The 18126-nt window shown below is 48.8% G+C and overlaps 1 protein-coding gene across 1 annotated transcript in view; it reads left to right on the top strand.

Annotated features, from left to right (window-relative positions):
* The window catches only part of PTPRT (protein tyrosine phosphatase, receptor type, T), a 694385-nt gene that overhangs the window by 448739 nt on the left and 227520 nt on the right, over positions 1 to 18126 (top strand). Inside the window, exons 13-14 of the mRNA XM_014543700.1 lie at positions 3825 to 4026; positions 5399 to 5501. Of these exons, the coding sequence (XP_014399186.1) occupies positions 3825 to 4026; positions 5399 to 5501 (305 nt within the window). The remainder of the gene's footprint in view (positions 1 to 3824; positions 4027 to 5398; positions 5502 to 18126) is intronic.

Consider the following 18126-nt stretch of genomic DNA (forward strand, 5'->3'; position numbering starts at 1 on the left):
TCCCCAACTCCCCTTTATTTTATGTTTTCTGTTCCAACAAATCTCTCTCTCTCTCTCTCTCTCCTGTCCCAAGTGAAGATTCACATTGCATTATGTATTTTATGGCCGAAGCTCCATCCCATTCCATTTTTCTCACCTTCCTCCTTTCCCTCCCCAGCCTGAGCCCCACCAAGTTGCAAGTTCATAAAACTTGCAAGTTAAATTTTTCAAAGACGGTTTCTGACAAAGCAGCGGGGATTCGGCTTGGTGAAGCCCTCCATAAAAAATTGAAGACACGCTATATTAACATACATTGATTTATTCATAGTGTTTCATTACAAGTAAGTGAGGATCCTGTAATACCAGGAAAGGTTAGGAGAGCAGGGGAACACGGTAGATTATATTGACAGCTCGGTGGAAATTGAGTTGCTTCTGGATTGAATTTGGAGGGCAGGAAAGGAATTGGCTAGTAAATAAGGCATGAGTTTTACCTCCCAGTGCCTGTATATCAATGCAGTTGCCGCCAGCCCAGCCAGGGGGACTAGGGGCAGATTTCAAAAGGATGCATATGTATGCCTTCCCCCCCTGTGGGCTGGGGTTCCCAGCCACAGGCAGAGTTCTCTGAACCTGCTCCTCCTTCTGCCACTGGGGACACCTGGAGTCCAGCTGCACACTGAACCCTCACCTCCCCCAGTTGCTCACCACTCTGCAGTCACACTGGGCTTTCCTCCATTTTCACGAGCCTTTTCCCACCCAGGCCTCTGCTCAGGCAGCTCCCTCAACCCAGAACCTAGAACACTCTGTCCCCTGCTCCGAATCCCTGTTATCCTCGGGCATTAGTTCAATTCTGCCCTGCGATACCTCCTGTGTTGTCTTAGTTCGGTGTTTCTCAGATGCAGACCCCTGAGACTAAGGTTTGAATACCAGCAATTATTGAGAAGTTTGGGAGACACTAGGGGGTGGGGAAGAGAAAGGAAGGTAGCCAGTGGTGGGTATGCTTCCCAGCCAGCTCCCTGTGGAGGCAGAGGAGCAACTCCCGTGGGGAAGTCCCCTAGGGGGCTGCAGAGGCAAGAGGGGCCTGGGGAAGGCGTGACCCACCTCCCATCCTTCCAGTGGCTGTTCACTGCCAGGCACTTCCTGCCAGCGCCTAAGCACAAAGCCCTCAAGCAAAGAGGCAGACATGTGTCGCCTGACAAGGGCTGGGCCTGCCCAGGCTCTGCTTGCAAAATGCCCAAATCTTTCAACTCTGGGCATTTCTCCTTCTGGGCTCACTCTGCTCCAGGCAGAATCTGGTCTCTCTCCTAGACATGTAGTCTCCATTGCTACAGCGCTTCATACAAGAGAGAAAAGTTACCTCTTTCTCCAAAAACATTTGATACCCTTGCCAGAAAGAGAGAACTGCTTAGTTTTGAAGTGAAGTGGGTGTGTTCCCTTTTCTGGCTGGGTGTGGCCTTCCTGTCAAGCATAGGACATTCATGGTGGAGGACAGAACAATGTAGGTGACTTACTTCGCTCTAGAAGAGAGGACCCTGAGGACAGGGTCTAACTTGCATTCACCCGATGCAGGTCCTAGAATCCAGGGGTGTATGGGAAACATTAGTGAAGGAGCACTAAGTGAATGAATGAAGGTGCCCTTCCATTGATGCAGTGTGTCTCCCTGTGGGGCAGGGGGATATAGAATAAAGAGCACAGGTTTTCGAGCCTAAGAGGCCTGGGTGTGATCCTGGGCCCGTGACTGAATATTGAACCATGAGAGCGCACAGTCTGTAGCTGCACGTGCATTTCATGTAGCTGCATGAAAGAGGCCAGACACCGAAGAGCACCCTGTGTGACTCCATTTATATAAAGTTCAACAGCAGGCAAAACAACTGTATGCTGTTAGAGGCAAGGATAGAAGGTACCTTGCCACAGGTGGTGGGTAAGGATTGAAGTGGTGCGAGGGGGAAATTTGGGGTCTGGTAATGTCCTCTCTCTTAATTGGCTGCTGATTATACAACTGTGCCCGGTTAGTAAAAATTCATTGAGCTGTAGAGTTTTCTGTGTGTTTTATTATACTCTAATAATATATTTTAATAGAACAAACTAGAAAAAATAAATAGACAAGCCCTGGCTGGTTTCCTCAGTGGATAGAGCGTTGGCCTCGGACTGAAGGGTCCCAGGTTCGATTCCAGTCAAGGGCATGTACCTTGGTTGCGGGCACATCCCTAGTAGGGAGTGTCCAGGACAGCTGATCGATGTTTCTCTCTCATCGATGTTTCTGACTCTCTATCCCTCTCCCTTCCTCTCTGTAAAAAAATCAATAACATGTATTTTTAAAAAATAGAGCCAAACCGGTTTGGCTCAGTGGATAGAGCATCGGCCTGCGGACTGAAAGGTCCCAGGTTCGATTCTGGTCAAGGGCATGTACATTGGTTGCAGGCACATCCTCAGTGGAGGGTGTGCAGGAGGCAGCTGATCAATGTATCTCTCTCATCGATGTTTCTGACTATCCCTCTCCCTTCCTCTCTGTAAAAAAACAATAAAATATATATTAAAAAAATAGACAAAAAAGCCTGTATTTGCCACGTTCAGAAATGTTTAATTTAGAAACATGGGTACTCAAAGTGTGATCCATGGGGCCAGTGCCAGGACGCCAACCGTTTTGTTACTTTCACAGCAGATAAGTGCAGAACTTGAGCGTGAGCACCTAGAAACTTCTATAGTGCCTTGGCATTGCTGTGACACCCAAGTGCACGGTCAAGGGACATGTCTTCTTGCACAGAGTGTAGACCAGTCTGGCTATCGCCAGACTCACATGACATGTCACATGTGATGTGGTCTTTGGATTATTATGAGTGTGCAATGGATTAGGAAACCCAGAACTGGGCCTTCCCCAAAGATATGTTGAGACATGCTGATTTAATGCAAGTTGTTTCAAACCGAGCCTCAGTTTCTGCATCGCTAAAATGAGAATTAAGTATCCTGATGCCCCCAAGGTTGGGGGAAGACAAGCAGTGTAATGCATGAGAAAATGCAGATGACGCCACCTGCAGTAGGGGCCGAGGACTGCATTTTTCACTATCTTTCCAAATAATTCTTCTTGCGATGGCTTTCTCTAGCACTGCTCTACAGATGCGCTGTCTAGTGTGGTGGCCGCTAGCACGCGGGACTACTACGCTTCTGAAATGTGTCAGTACAAATGGAGAGGTGCCATAGGCAAACGACATATGAGATGTCGAGGACTTCATGTGAATACATATAGACCAGGGGTGGGCAAACTTTTTGACTCGAGGGCCACAATGGGTTCTTAAACTGGACCGGAGGGCCGGAACAAAAGCATGGATGGAGTGTTTGTGTGAACTAATATAAATTCAAAGTAAACATCATTACATAAAAGGTTACGGTCTTTTTTTTTTTTAGTTTTATTCATTTCAAACAGGCTGGATCCGGCCCGCGAGCCGTAGTTTGCCCACGGCTGATAATAGACTGTATTCACATTATAAAATATGAGTATAAAATATCGCAGTAACTTTCTGTAAATTGCAGGTTGAAATATTTTGCATATATTAGGTTTGACAAAATATAATATTTAATTTTTTTACTTTATTTCTATTTCAGTGTGACCACTAGGGATCTAAACTGCATGTCTATGGCGTGGGTTGTGTTTCCGTTGGGCAGCGGTGGTGCAGAGCGCCCGCGGTGGCTTGTTTCGAGGCTGGGTGACCTGTAAGGTGGACAGCAGCATCGGAACTCACTGACCAAGCCCGCGTGCCTTCTCCTTTCCTCCCCTGAGGTCCCTCCACGTGAGCGCCGTCCAGCTTCCCGAGCCAGGTGTTAATCGGTTTGCTTGCTCGCTTGTTGTGCAGATCAACTACAAGGCTGTTGGCTCCCTGGACCCGAGTGCCGACCTCTCCAGCCAGAGGGGGAAGGTGTTCAAGCTCCGGAACGAAACCCACCACCTCTTTGTGGGTCTGTACCCAGGGACCACCTACTCCTTCACCATCAAGGCCAGCACAGCCAAGGGCTTCGGGCCCCCCGTCACCACGAGGATCGCCACCAAAATCTCAGGTATCTCTCCCAGAAAGTGGTTGCTGCTTTGCTTTTCCCCATGCCTCATTTTCCTGGGAGTGAAGAAAGGCCAGGGCCAGCTGTCGCCGTGTAGTACTGGAGATCAAGGCGATGCTGCCCCTCCTATGTTACCTCTGTAGTCTCACAAAGAAAACCCAATCCACACACTTCCTAACGTGTAAAAGTTACACTCATTAGACCAGAGGGCGTACTGAGCGATTCACCAAAAATTAGACTACACAGTTGCATTAAGTAGTCCTTTACTTTTTTCATACACATTGGCTTGTAAAAAATGTGATTTATTTTCAGGAATATTTCTGTTAGCACGCACGGCAGGGCACAGCAGAGGTCTTCATGAAATGTCTGATGAATGAATGAATGTTCAAAGCCACAATGGTCCATGATTTCACCTGCTGTCTGCAGTAGGGGCCCCCTCCATCATCAGTCAGCATCAGGCGGAATTACCTGGGAGCCTTTTTTACAATTTATATTGTTTCAGAATGTCTATGCAATTCTGGCCGGCATGCATACATATTTTGCATAACAGACCCATGGTGTTTTGGGTAGCTTAATGTTTTCACTCCTGTTTATACCATAAGCATTTTCCATGTTGCTACATTGCTTTCATTATAATGTTCTGTCAAGCGGATGGACGTAATTTAATTAAACATTCCCCTGTGGTTGGATATATTTGGGGCTTCCATGATTTTATAAAATAACGCTTCAATAAACATGCTACAGAATAAAGTTTAATTCATCGGTTTGGATTATAACTTTGGGATTAAATTCCAGAAATTGAAATACTGAATTAAAAGGGATGTGGGTTTTAATAGCTCTTAATGCAAATGGCTAAATTACCTTCCCCAGGGATCAGATTTAGTTTCACTCCTGAGGGGTTGGGGATGAGAGAGGGAGGGTCTCATGAGAAAAAAAAAAAAAGAATCACTCATCACTATTGTAATTTACATTTTTAATGTGCTTAACAAGGTTGACTGCGCTCACATCCTTGTTGAGTGCTTACATTTCCTGCATTTATCTGTTTATTCGTGTGGGACTTGTTGATTCCTGAGGGTTACTGGCCACATCACTGCCACCCTTCCCCAGGCTCTGCAGCACCTTGAAGGAGCCCTCTGCCTGGTTGGAGGTCAGGACCTTCTTTACTGAAATCCTGGGATGCCATGTGCCTCTCTTCTAAGCTTCCCCACACACCCTCCTTCCAGTCATCCTGAGTGTCTTAGAGGTGGTTGCAAGGGGAATGAATGAATGAATGAATGAATGAATGCTACAAAGCCAGGGTGGTCTAGGATTTCACCCCAGTGAGTGGGGCTTGGGACCTGTGCTGAGCTCCACACTCTCTCTGTTCTCTGCCCAGCTCCATCGATGCCCGAGTATGACACAGACACTCCACTCAACGAAACGGACACGACCATCACGGTGATGCTGAAGCCTGCTCAGTCCCGGGGAGCCCCTGTCAGGTAGGAGGTGCCTTCGCCTAGAGTTCACAGCTTTCCTTCTCTGCACCAGGCACACCTCCCACTGAGTTGTATCACCATCAATGCCCGGGCCGGACTGGCCAGGAGCCAGGCTTCCTGGAGGAGGAGGGCCAGCAGCCCATGCCCAGTTCAGGGGGCCCCTGAGCCAGGAGCCTCTCTGTGCACAATGGGTGTTGGAACTGATTCTAAGGGAGCATGCCGAGGCGGACCTGAGGAGGCTGGGAGAGAACCTTCTGGAACACATGGACAGTAAATTTATTTAGTGGGTTGGGAGCCTGGAGACTGAGCCTCCTGTCCAGATTATCTTTCCATGTCTGACTGGCATTAGCAGACAAATGGGCAGACTTGCTGAACTCTGAAACCTGCCTGCTCAGAGACATGAATGGGGCCAGACCTCTGGGCTGGGCCAGCATAGGGCCTTAGCTTGCTAGGGTTCCCCATTGGGGCTTGAAGTCCAAGCCCTATTGCTGATTTTTGCAAGAGGCTGCTGGGGGTCAGGAGCATGCTTATGGCCCAGGCCAGGGGTGGGCAAACTTTTTGACTCGAGGGCCACAATGGGTTCTTAAACTGGACCGGAGGGCCAGAACAAAAGCATGGATGGAGTGTTTGTGTGAACTAATATAAATTCAAAGTAAACATCATTACATAAAAGGGTACGGTCTTTTTTTTTTTTAGTTTTATTCATTTCAAACGGGCCAGATCCGGCCCGCGGGCCGTAGTTTGCCCACGGCTGGCCCAGGCGATGAAAGCCTCTCCATGGCTGAGCTGTCCCAGTGCCAGGTCCTGGCGCGTGGCTACCAGGAAGGTGGGCATCTCTTTTAAACCAGCTACACTTTGCACAGGGGCAGCAGCTCTGAGCTTGACTGCTAGCTTTGCTCAGCGATCAAAGAACGGCAGTCCCTTGAAATCAAGTTGAGTGTTGGGTGAAACAGCTTTCAAATGGGCGCAGTCCAGTTCAACAAGCACGCACTGAATACCTTAGATGCCCGGAATGGGGAGGGCCACAGGGGATAAAAACGATTCATTTACTTAGCCATTCAACAAGTATTTATGGGGCACTCCCTCTGTGCCAGGGGCTGTCTAACTGCTTAGCAGACAGCAGTGAACTAGCCATGGTCGAAAGAAAGCCAGACTCTCGCTGGGGAGACAGACACATGAAAAGATAATTACAACACAGTATGTGCATGCGAATGGAGATGTGCCTGGGTCGTGGAGGGCTCGGAGGAGAGAGTTCCCAGAGGAGGTGACACTGAGCTAGATCTTAAATGTTGTATGAGATTTTGCCAAAGCAGTAAGAGGATCCAGCGTGAGCAAAGGCATGGGGGACAGACGCAGCCTGCTGTCCTGGGAGCAGCCAGGAGTGGTTCCGTCTGCTTTGGCATAAAGATGAAGGCAGCAGTGGTGGGGTGGCGGTGTTTAAGTTGCTCGGGTTTCTCTGAGGAGCCCTGGGGAGCCAGATGCAGTGTGACTTTTATGAAACTGGAGACTAGAAGACCAGCCAGGAAGGAGGCTATTGGGATGGTCTAGTTCAGGGGTGGGCAAACTTTTTGACTCGAGGGCCACAATGGGTTCTTAAACTGGACCGGAGGGCCGGAACAAAAGCATGGATGGAGTGTTTGTGTGAACTAATATAAATTCAAAGTAAACATCATTACATAAAAGGGTACGGTCTTTTTTTTTTTAGTTTTATTCATTTCAAACGGGCCGGATCCGGCCCGCGGGCCGTAGTTTGCCCACAGCTGGTCTAGTTATCTGTTTTCCCACCTGGATCCAACTCTACCCAGAAATTATAGGCAGTGCAGCAGATCCAATCAGTTGCCCGCAATTAGGAAGTTCCCCTCAATTCCATAGGCTTTGAACAATGTTCTGTTCTAAGTCAGGTGAATCTTCAGACCTTGCAACAGGCGGTGTAGTGTTTGTGGGACACCTGAGCTGAGAACTTTTGCCTTGTCTCCTGTACACAGGTCGTTGCAGGACTGTCCTGGCTGTGGTGAGCCCAGGCAGCTGGTGGCTCTTACACCAAATAAATAGTTACTGAGTTACTTGCTTTTATTCCTGTTACTTTTCATACAACATTGTCATTCAGTTCTGTATATACACTGAGATATTATTATCCTCCTTTTCAGATACTATTATTCTCATCCTCAGGCTCAGAAATTCCCACGAGCACACAGACAATAAGTAGGGACGCTGAGACCGAACCCAGGTCCTCCAGGTGCTAAAGCACATGTTGCACTTCGGCCACCTTTGCCGGCTCCCTTTCACAGCTTGTGCCTCTTTCACGAAGCAGCACTGGTCATGTTTCAACATCTTTGAAAGCTTTCCAGGTGGCAAAATAGGCCCAGAAAAGAGAAACAGTGTATCCCATGTTGCACATTCCATGCGCAGCTGACCCCACACCCAGGACTTTTACACAATAGACCCAGGCATCCCCTTTCACGCTGCAAGCCTTCAAAACTACCTACAGAGGGACCTGGCCACCTGGCTTCCGTGGTGGCTTCTTGGGGGTGTGGATTCAGTCCACTCCCCACAGCCTTCTCTATGGGGCAATGGGAAGGATGGGAGCTTAGTGACAGGGAACCTGGGTTCAGAACACGGCCGTGCAACCTTGGACCAGATACTTCATCTCTCTGAGCCTGAGATTTGCTTATCTGGAAAGTATGGAGGGTAATGATTCCATAGAGGCTAAATAAAATATAGAAGCCACAGCAAGGCAGGCTGTCAGAGTTAGTCTCTTCGTTGGCTTTTCTGCTTCTCTTTGGAACTTAGGAAGGTCTGGTCAAAGTGGATTTTGAAAAACCTGTCCTGCCACCAAGTCATAGTGTTGCCTGCTTCTTTCCTATTCAAATTTTCAAAGCTTTTCGAGACCCTGATTCTGTGGTGGGGATGGAAGGCCTTTGCTTTTTTCCTTAAGATCCCCTACCTTCTTTCCAGCACAAAGTTTCCAAAAACCTTTTTTTTTAAAATTGTACTGAGAAATAAGCAATATGGGTCCAGCAGCATAAAGTTAAATTTTGTACAGAGGACTAGAGTCCCATCCTCAGGATAAATCAGATTATATGTCCATGAAACTCTGAAAACTCATCAAAGTCATTAGCACCATGTTTTATTGGGCAACTACTGTGTTCCCAGAATTTAACCTTGACTAACCTAAGAGTAGGATCTTTCTATTAGAAATGAGGAAGCTGAAGTTCAGTCACAGAGCCCGCAAGTGATGAAGCTGGGACTAGGATCCAGGCCTGCCTGCCTCCAGAGACCAGCAAAGGGGACCACTGAGCAGCCCAAACAGGTGTTCCTGGGAAAGCTCTTCCAGTTCCCACAGAGAGAAGCCCCTTGCACTTTCCTCTGAGCCTGCATGCTCTTAGCTTGCTCATCTGTTTGGTAATCTCATGCATCCTAAGACCACAGTAAATTAGGAGGTGGGAATGGAAGTGCCCAGGAGCAGTGAAAAATGACAGTTGGCAGGGAGCAAAAAAAAAACAACAACAGGAGAACTCTATAAAACTGACACAGGGACTCAAGAAATTAGGAGGTCTGCATGCTGCAGCTCCTCACGGCCACGGTTGTTCATCCATTATTCCTGGCTTACCCCCAAAAATGTAGCATGAGGCTCCATGTCTTCAAGTGCAAAGGACCTGCTAGCTTTCATCTAATGAGCAAGGGCTTGCTGCATGCCTGTCACCATAAATAAACTGTATCCTCACAACATGGCAATAGCAGTCTCCCCGTTTTGCAGTCATGGGAACGGAGATAAACAGACCCCAGGGAGTCAATGCAGACCACGAAATAAGCAAGGGGTGTGGGCAGCATTTAAACTGACCCTAAGCCAACCCTCATTCCACTAGAACCTAGCATCTCCCTAGGAGGAAGCTGGGCATGACATATTTTGGTGGCATTGCCATGGGAAAAAATGAAAATAAATGTCACTGCTCAAAGGGGCAATGCTTCACGTGTGGAGAGGTCTGGCTGCGTTTCTTCCTAAGGCTCTGGATCATTGAGGATGGGTACACTCCTTTTCGGAATTATTTTCAGATTGGTGCTTGGGCATTTGACAAAAAGGGCAAGAGACTAACCCGTGCCACCCAGCAAATCTTTCAGGGCAGCTCGCAACGACAGCAGTGGCTCCATCCCAATAGATTTCAGTTACCTTAGCTCTTTTCACCGTGAGGTCAGGGCACTAGGATGCCCAGTTGGGAGGCAATTGACCATTAGGTCATTCAACAAATTGAGCGTTTGCTGTGTCCCAGGAGCGGGAGGTAAGTGGGTTATAGCAGCAAACAGGGCAGGCGCACACCTGTCCTCCTGAGGCTTAGCATCCAGGAAGTGTTCCTGGGAATTGGGCAGGGAGCTGGGGCATTAGCAGGGAAACAAACCAGATAATGAAACTGGACCAGCAAGACAAGGCCAGTAAGGACAGTGACTGTGTTGGCTGAGAGGAGAGGACTAGCTGGCAAGATGAGCTCAGGGGGGGGGGGGGGGGCCCGGGAGAAGAGGGGAAGAAGGAGGGAGGAGAAAAAGGGTAGGGAGGAGGAGGGAGAGCAGTAGGGGGAGTGAAAGGGGAAGGAGAGGAGGAGGGGAGAGAGGGAGGGAGGAGAGGGGGGGGGGGGGGGGGGGGGGGGCGCCCTATGGAGTCCCACAGGTCAAGGAAGAGGAGAATTGAGAAAACAACAAAGGCCATGACTGCAGTATGGGGTCAAGGATGCCCGGAATCCTATTCATAGCTGATAGTTCCTTTAATTTCATTGTATCATCCAATTGCCATTTACCCAGTAGGTCAGCTGGGTGGAAACACCATCTCCATTTCTTAAGATGAAGCTGTAGTCAAGGTGTGAAATGATTGGCCCAAGGTCACCAAGCTTGTTACCGGTACAGCAGGACAGGGACCTCACTTCCTGCCTTTGCGTTCATTGCTCCCCTAGAAGGTTCTGAGTTTCCCATGCCTGGGACGTCAAGTGATGACTGAGTAACCACTGAGTGGGGATGCTGGTGAGTGAACTGCCATCAACTCGGAAGTGAGGGGGAGGCAAAAGGAGGTCTCAGGGGCCCTTCACTCTGGGTTGTGTGGGTGAGCCTGTAACTTGAACCTCAGCATGTCTCTCTCTCAGTGGGGTCTGCCTGTCCTCTAACAGCATCATAGCTGAGCCCCAGCCCCCAGGCCTCGCCAGCAGGGCTCTGTCCTTGTTCAGCACACTCCAGCCCCTGCTCAGCCCCTTGCTGCCCCTTGGGAGCCCCTTGGGTCTGACTTTCTGGTGGAATTGATCGGGCCCGGAGGCGAGGAGGGGAGGTGGGGAGGGAAAACTGCCCTGTGGGGCTCCCGCACCCTCATCTCTCCAGCCAAACCACGTCGGCAGCTTGGCCTATATTTCTAATACTCCACAATAGAGATTTATTGCTTTTGCATTGCTTTCCCCAGGCCTTCAAAGATTTATTGGTTTTTAAGTGACAGAATCCCAGAATTGCTTAAAAGATCAATCAAACAGTGACTAGAATCTAATATTCAGCTCTGACTTGAACACGCCGGGCCTTCTTCCTCCACGCCCCACCTGTCATGCTGATGTATCTGTAGTAACCTTCCTCAGAAAGTAACTTGGCCATGAATTAATCACCCCTAATGCAGTCCCTGAAGTAGGGCCGGGAAGAGCCCCGGATTCTGTAGCAGACCCTCCCCGGGTCCCCAGCTGGCTTCCTTAGAGGCGCCCCTTTCTCCCCCACCCTCTCCTTCTCATCCCGTCCACTCAACCTCAGACTCAGCTTGGGAATTATCTCTTTCTTCTCTCCTCTGTCCCTCCCTCCTTCCCCACCCCCACGCCCCCCACTCTCCTAGCCTTCCAGGGCGCCTTGCTGGTTTCCCTGGCCTACATTCATCATCTTTCTCCAGCCCCCACAAGCTGCTGGAATGGTCCTTCAGATGCACAAATTGGATCAAGTTAACTTTTCTGCTTAAAATTCTTACATGGGTCACTGGCTTTCTACCGTATTTACGTTCAAGCTTCTTCGCATGGAATTCAAGGCCCACCAGAATCTGGCCCTGACCCGTTTCTGGTTTTATTTCCTTTTGCTTTGCCCTCTCACCAGACTTTGCTCAAGTGCCCTGTGTGCTTTCTTCATCATTCCTTCCTGAGCTTTTCATTGGGCTACCCATGTGTTGCATGTTTTCTCTGGGTTTATTTCGTGTGTGTTCCTCACTAGACTGTGAGCTCCAAGAAATGGTAGGCTTGACACTAATAGATCCCCTTTCCTGGGGACAGTGCCTGGCATTTAGTAGATACTAAAAATAAAACAAACAAAAAATATAAGTGAGTAAATCGGCACATCTGTTTTGCACGCCTGGCAGGAGCCAGGTGCTGGGACTGTGCAGGTGCACCTCACAGGCCCCGTGTCAGCTGCCCCCTAGTCTGTAAGCGCTGTCCAGTGGAACCTCCTGCCATGATGAAAATGTTCTATCTCTGTGTTGTCCAAATAGTCACCACTAACTACATGTAGCTGTTGAGCACTTAAAATATGACTGAGGAATTAATTTTTTTTTAAGTTGTGGCTAATGGCTACCAATTTAGACGGTGCAGGTCTATAGGAAGAACATTCAGAAAAACAAAAAACTGCTGATAAGCCTGTGGACTTGGCCAGAGATTCCCCAGAGTTCAGGTGCACAGGCATTCATCCTCAGCCTGGTGGCTCAGGGCAGGGAGAGCTTCTTGGAGGCAGAGTTACCTGATCTGGGACCAGTCGGATGAGGGGGCGTGTGCTTAGTGACCCAGGAGGAAGCAGCCTATGCAAGAGCCAAGGCAGAGAAGGTGTACAGTGTGTTCATGGAACCACTGTGGGCTGCAGCAGAGAGGGGGTGAGAGTCAATGAAGCCGCAGGGGCCAGGTAAAGAGGCCTTCACGTGCGGTTTGGTCTTTGTCCTGACAGGTGTGGGGGCATTTGGTAGGCACATGCAGGACCATTCCCATCTGCGGCAGAATGCACCAGCTCCTCCTCGAGCTCCCACTCTGTCCTGGTCACTCCTCTATCCGGGACTTGCGTTTGCCATTTTCACCAGCCTGTGACCTTCTTGGGATCCACATGAGCTCCTTCAGCTGAGATCTTATCAATATTGGGCGCAGAGTGGGTAGACAGAATCACACCAAGCAGGAGAGGTGAGACCAGATCCTAGGAGATGAGTCAGGTCTATCTGTTCCCTCCTTCATTTGTTTATCAATTCATTAACTAATTAAGTCAGTAAATATCTAATTTGAATTTGAACAAACACCATGTGCCAGACACTGCTGAGCACTGAAGATCAGAAATGATCAAAACAGGCCCATGTGCAGCTGAAATCCTAATGGTAGAGACAGCTCTGTGCAGACGGAGCCACGGACACTAATGATAGGCTATTATTAGCAGCAGCCAATTCTTATTGGGCCCATGTCACCAACTCCCCTCTGCTTTCAGCTGTAGCTGTGCTGGACAGTTCCATGGATAGTTGCAAGGTCCCGCCTTTTTCTGCTTTGCCTAGGTCAGTGGTTCTCAACCTTCTGGCCCTTTAAATACAGTTCCTCATGTTGTGACCCAACCATAAAATTATTTTCGTTGCTACTTCATAACTGTAATGTTGCTACTGTTATGAATTGTAATGTAAATATCTGATATGCAGGATGGTCTTAGGCGACCCCTGTGCATGGGTCGTTCAGCCGCCAAAGGGGTCGCGACCCACAGGTTGAGAACCGCTGGCCTAGGTGCTTTCTCCAAAGCCCTGTGGATCTTCTTCAGTCTGAGCAGACAGGTCAGAAGTGCAAAGGATTTAACACTGTAGGGGCAACCTTCAGCCAGTGGGGGAGGGGAGTCTAGGCATCCATGCCCTGACTCCTGTCCTTCAGATGGGCCCTTCTGAGGCTGCTGCCACACTGTTCCTCTCTCATTGCCTTTAGGATCGAGCCCATTTCCCAAATGTGAGCCAGCTCGACAATGCACACTTTATTGGTTTTCTTTCCTTCTACGTCTCACTCCTTCTTATAAGAGGAGGGTCAGACTCAGTCCAAGGATTAAGTTAGAGAAACTGAAAAGAGGCCAGTAGGACAGTAATGGGGAGAAAACACAAAAAGAGAGGCACAGGATGAGGTTGGGAGAGAGAGCCAGAGACCACAGTCTTTGTTTCTATTCTAAAAGCATTGAGGAGTAGCCCTAACCAGTTTGGCTCAGTGGATAGAGCGTGGGCCTGCAGACTGAAGGGTCCCAGGTTCGATTCCGGTCAAGGGCATATACCTTGGTTGCGGGCACATATCCAGTGGGGAGTGTGCAGGAGGCAGCTGAATCGATGTTTCTCTCTCATCGATGTTTCTAACTCTCTATCCCTCTCCCTTCCTCTCTGTAAAAAAATCAATAATATATATATAAAAGCATTGAGGAGTCAAAAAAGGAGTTTTAAAGAAGCGAACAATGTGATCCGTCTTACTTTTTTTAAAAGGTCTTTCTGACATCGTTGTGGAGAATAGACCAGAGGGACAAGAGTGGCTTAGAGAGACCAGTTGACAGTTATGGTTGTCAGGATGAGAAAAGAGGATGAACCAGGTCAGAGTAGTGGTGGTGATGGAGCTCAGACTTGAGGGAGGATGACTAGGTGGTGACTTTTCTATGGAGCTGGTGGTGGGTGTGAAGGAAAAGACGTTGTCCAGGTGATTCCCAGGTTTCTGGGTTGGTCATTGGCGTGGATTATGGTGCCGTTCTCTGAGCCAAGGATTATGGAGGGAGGGAAGTCCAGGAGAGACCAATGATGGTAAAGGTGGCTTGGGAACCAATGGGAAAGTTAGGAGCCAGTTGGACAGGGACCCGATGTGTGGACCAGGTGAGCACTGGGGCCTCTGAGGCACCTTCTCCAAGGCAGTTAGGCCGTGTGGACGGCTTTCACGGCCTGCCTGAGGCATGGTGCACAGAGGGTGCTGCTCCAGCATGGAGCACGAGGGGTATGTCAGATGGAATACTAGTAGACAGTGTAACATGGCAAATGGCTTCTGAGGTCAGTGCCAGTTCCCGTCACTCCAATGAGCCTTTACAATCCCTTTGCATCTGACAGGTGCAGCTAATTAGCCTTATAGGCTCTGAAATACACAAGGATGAGCTCCAGGACAGATTGGAGATCCAGCATATATATATAAATAAAATGCTAAGTGTCTGACAGTTCATTCAACTGTTCGACCAGTCCCTATGATGTGCATTGACCACCCGGGGGCAGACGCTCCAACCGGTAGGTTAGCTTGCTGCTGGGATCTGGCTGATTGGGACTGAGCGAGATGGGCCGAACACACCCTGGAGCCCTCCCTTGGTCCCTTCCTGGCCCCGATTGAGCACCAGTGAGGTCCCTAGGCCTGGCCTGCACCCTCTCGCAATCTGGGACCTCTCGGGGGATGTCAGAGCACAGGTTTTGGCCGATCCCTGCAAGTCAGGCTGAGGGACCCCACCGGGCCTCTAGTTTTTAAAGAAATAAGAAACATCATTGGTAAGAAAAGGAAACAATTGCCAAATTTCTTCCAGGATCCCTTTGATAGCTGTGAAGCCCAGAGTGGGAGCGGGTGAAACAATCACAGAAGGGTTTTGCTGGACCATGGAGCTGCAGCGAGCAAAACTGGCATCATTATCATCTGGTTCTCAGACAGCAGCCTACGATGGTGTCCAATTAGGATGGGCAAGTGAAACTCTGGAGGGCTTATTGACGTGTGGCCTGGGGAGTTCATGAGTCCCTGTCCACATGGGGGGAGAGGAGAAACTGAGATTACATTTAGATGCTCTTTCTCTAAACGTCATTGATTTCACTTTGTTCCCAGTGGCCCTCTGGGCCACCTTTTCTGGAGCCTGAAGATGAGGAGCAGAATGCACTCCACTTTGGAGTTGGGGGATGGGCAAGGAGACTTAGCTCTGCAAGTCATACCGCTTGTCGCCAAGCCTGAAAGTGTGCTGGGACTTCATCGTACCAGGTTGGAAAAGAGGAGGAGCCAGATACAAAAAGAAATGACCAGCAATAAGGAATAATGGGATAAATATGGCTGCAGAGCTATTCCCTGTGGGGCTGTTCCACAGTGTACATATGGCGACTAAGGGGCCATGTAACTATGACTAATGGGACAGATAAGTACCACCAGTGAAACTATCCAAGGAGACAGGGTCAGTCTGGTGAGGGTGGTACAGAACGACAATCCGATTACCCAGGCAAAGAAAAGGAAAGAAGGATGACACCCAAATAATTTAGGTGGCTTTGCATCCACATCTGCTCATCCTAATTGCATTGCAGGTCTCCTTTTATCAGCCCCCCAAACAACCCAGCTTAGCAAGTATTGGGTCTGATGTTGATGGATTCTGGATTATAGTCCTTAAGCTCAAACCAAGGAAGAAGAGCAGGTGTTTCAGGAAGAATATTTTAAAGGGAGCAGGAGCAGTTGCTGGAACATGAAGAGAGAAGAGTGTTCTATTTTGGACCGTCTGCCATCTGGAGAGATGGAGACGAGACTGCTGCTGGCATGAAGGAAAGCAGAGTGTGGTCGTCATGTTCACCTCCTACCACAGGGACTATTTAAATCCCAAAAGGCTGGGGTGCTGGGGAGGCATCTGAGCAGGGGCTTCAGAATTGGGATTCGCATTCAGGGGGTGTTTGAGTGAACGACCTCATCCAGGGAGAATGTGTATGAGAAGAGGCGAGGGATAAGACAGAGATCTGCGCCTCTCCAGGAACCACACAGGCGGAGCAGGACTGGCCAGAGAGGTAGAAGACAATCAAAGCAGAGTTCAAACATGAAAGTCAAAAGAAGAATCATTTTTTAAAAAGAAAGATGGTCAACATTGTGCAGTTTCATTTTCTCCAAGAACTATATGAGCAGGTCTTACCATCAAAGAGAGACACACAAGTTGATACAGGGCCACGGGAAAACAAAGCTGATGGTATCGACAAAAGTGCTTGGACATGGAGCATAGAGTCCAAGCTTGACCTACAAAACCTGTGAGGGTAGAGGTGCAGGTAACAGAGATATTGGGGGCCAGACGACCTCGATACTGTTGAAAACTCTCATACAGGGGTACAAAGTGGGGAGAGGCTGCAGAGACCAGAAGAGGGATTCGGGGAGTAAGATGATCGAAGGGGAGGCTTCAGTAATGGAACCCTGCTATGGAATACTATGGCCGTAGGTGTGACCGTGTTGGCAGTGATGGTGGATGGATGGTAATGGCTTCACGGTGAAGGTCACCAAAGCCAAGTGTGTCAAGGAAAACAGAGGCCAGGCTATGGATGGAAGGACAGTCTGAGTAGCTAATTCTTATGTTAATCCTCTCCCCCTGGGCAGCTGGTGACATCCTTTGCAGGAGCCACAGTGTCTCTGCAAGATGCCTTCTCCTGGGCCTCACTTTTTCCCAATGCTTTTTCTGCTGACTTTTCCTTCTCATGCTGCCCCCGGCCCTGTGACAGTTGGCATCACTGCTTTGCCTCAGATCCTGCACAGCTGACAACCGATGGCTCTCCCTCTCTGGGTCTGCAACCGCCCACAGGTCAGACTTTGCATTCGGAACTCCATCAGTGCATTTCTATAGCCTGATCCATTGATGTTCTCCTGGGCCAGTGCATCCACGGAGGTTGGCTCTCCTGCAGAAGCCTTCTGCACAATGCTGGCTCCTGCCAGTGGCAGCCGCTCAGAGGGACGCCTCCTCCGGGCAGCAGTGAGAGAAGTGATCCTGAAAGCCCTGGCTTTTTAGTAGGAAAAGAACAGCTTAAAGTTTAAAGTCTCCGCCGCCACTAGGCAGAAGAAATGGGTGCTTAACCCCCTTTCACAACACAACGCATTCTCTTCTTTTCCAGTACATGTCTACTTGGTTGTAGGCTCACTACGCAATTTATAAAGATTATAAATGTAAAAAGGGCGGATTCATGGCCAGGGCAAGGGGCAGCAGCCCCAGTAACACAAGCGGTAATCAAGGATAAGACTTTAGACCTACGCTGACTAATGCTTCAGCCAGAGCTACGTGGGATATTTAAATTAATTAAAACTGAATTAGATTATAACTTCAATTCATTAGTTGTACTGACCACATTTCAAGTACTAAGTAGCCCTGTGTGGCTAGTGACTACCCTACTGAGCAGCATCTCCACCATAAAACAGAGGATTCTGTTTTATTCTGCTGCTGTAGGCCCAAGGAGGGCTAGTAAAAAGAGGGCAAGGCCCAGGTTTGGTTTCAGAGAAGCCATGAATGTAGGCTTTTGAGACCCAGGTAAAAAGCCAGGGATCCTGCCCTAACCGGTTTGGCTCAGTGGATAGAGTGTCGGCCTACGGACTGAAGGGTCCCGGGTTCGATTTCGGTCAAGGGCATGTACCTTGGTTGCGGGCACATCCCCAGTAGGGGTTGTGCAGGAGGCAGCTGATCGATGTTTCTCTCTCATCGATGTTTCTAACTCTCTATCCCTCTCCGTTCCTCTCTATAAAAAATCAATAAAATATATTTTAAAAAAAAACAAAACAGAGAAGGAGCAAAGTAATCTTGAAAATATACCAGTATTCAAGAAGGAATTTTAAGATGATATTTTTTTTCTTTCTTCTCTTTTTCTATCTGACCTTTGTGAAATTTTCTACAATGATCATCTATCCTTTAGTAATCG

The sequence above is a fragment of the Myotis brandtii genome, unplaced genomic scaffold (genome assembly GCF_000412655.1).
Source record: "Myotis brandtii unplaced genomic scaffold, ASM41265v1 scaffold333, whole genome shotgun sequence".
In the NCBI taxonomy this organism is placed as follows: Eukaryota; Metazoa; Chordata; class Mammalia; order Chiroptera; family Vespertilionidae; genus Myotis; species Myotis brandtii.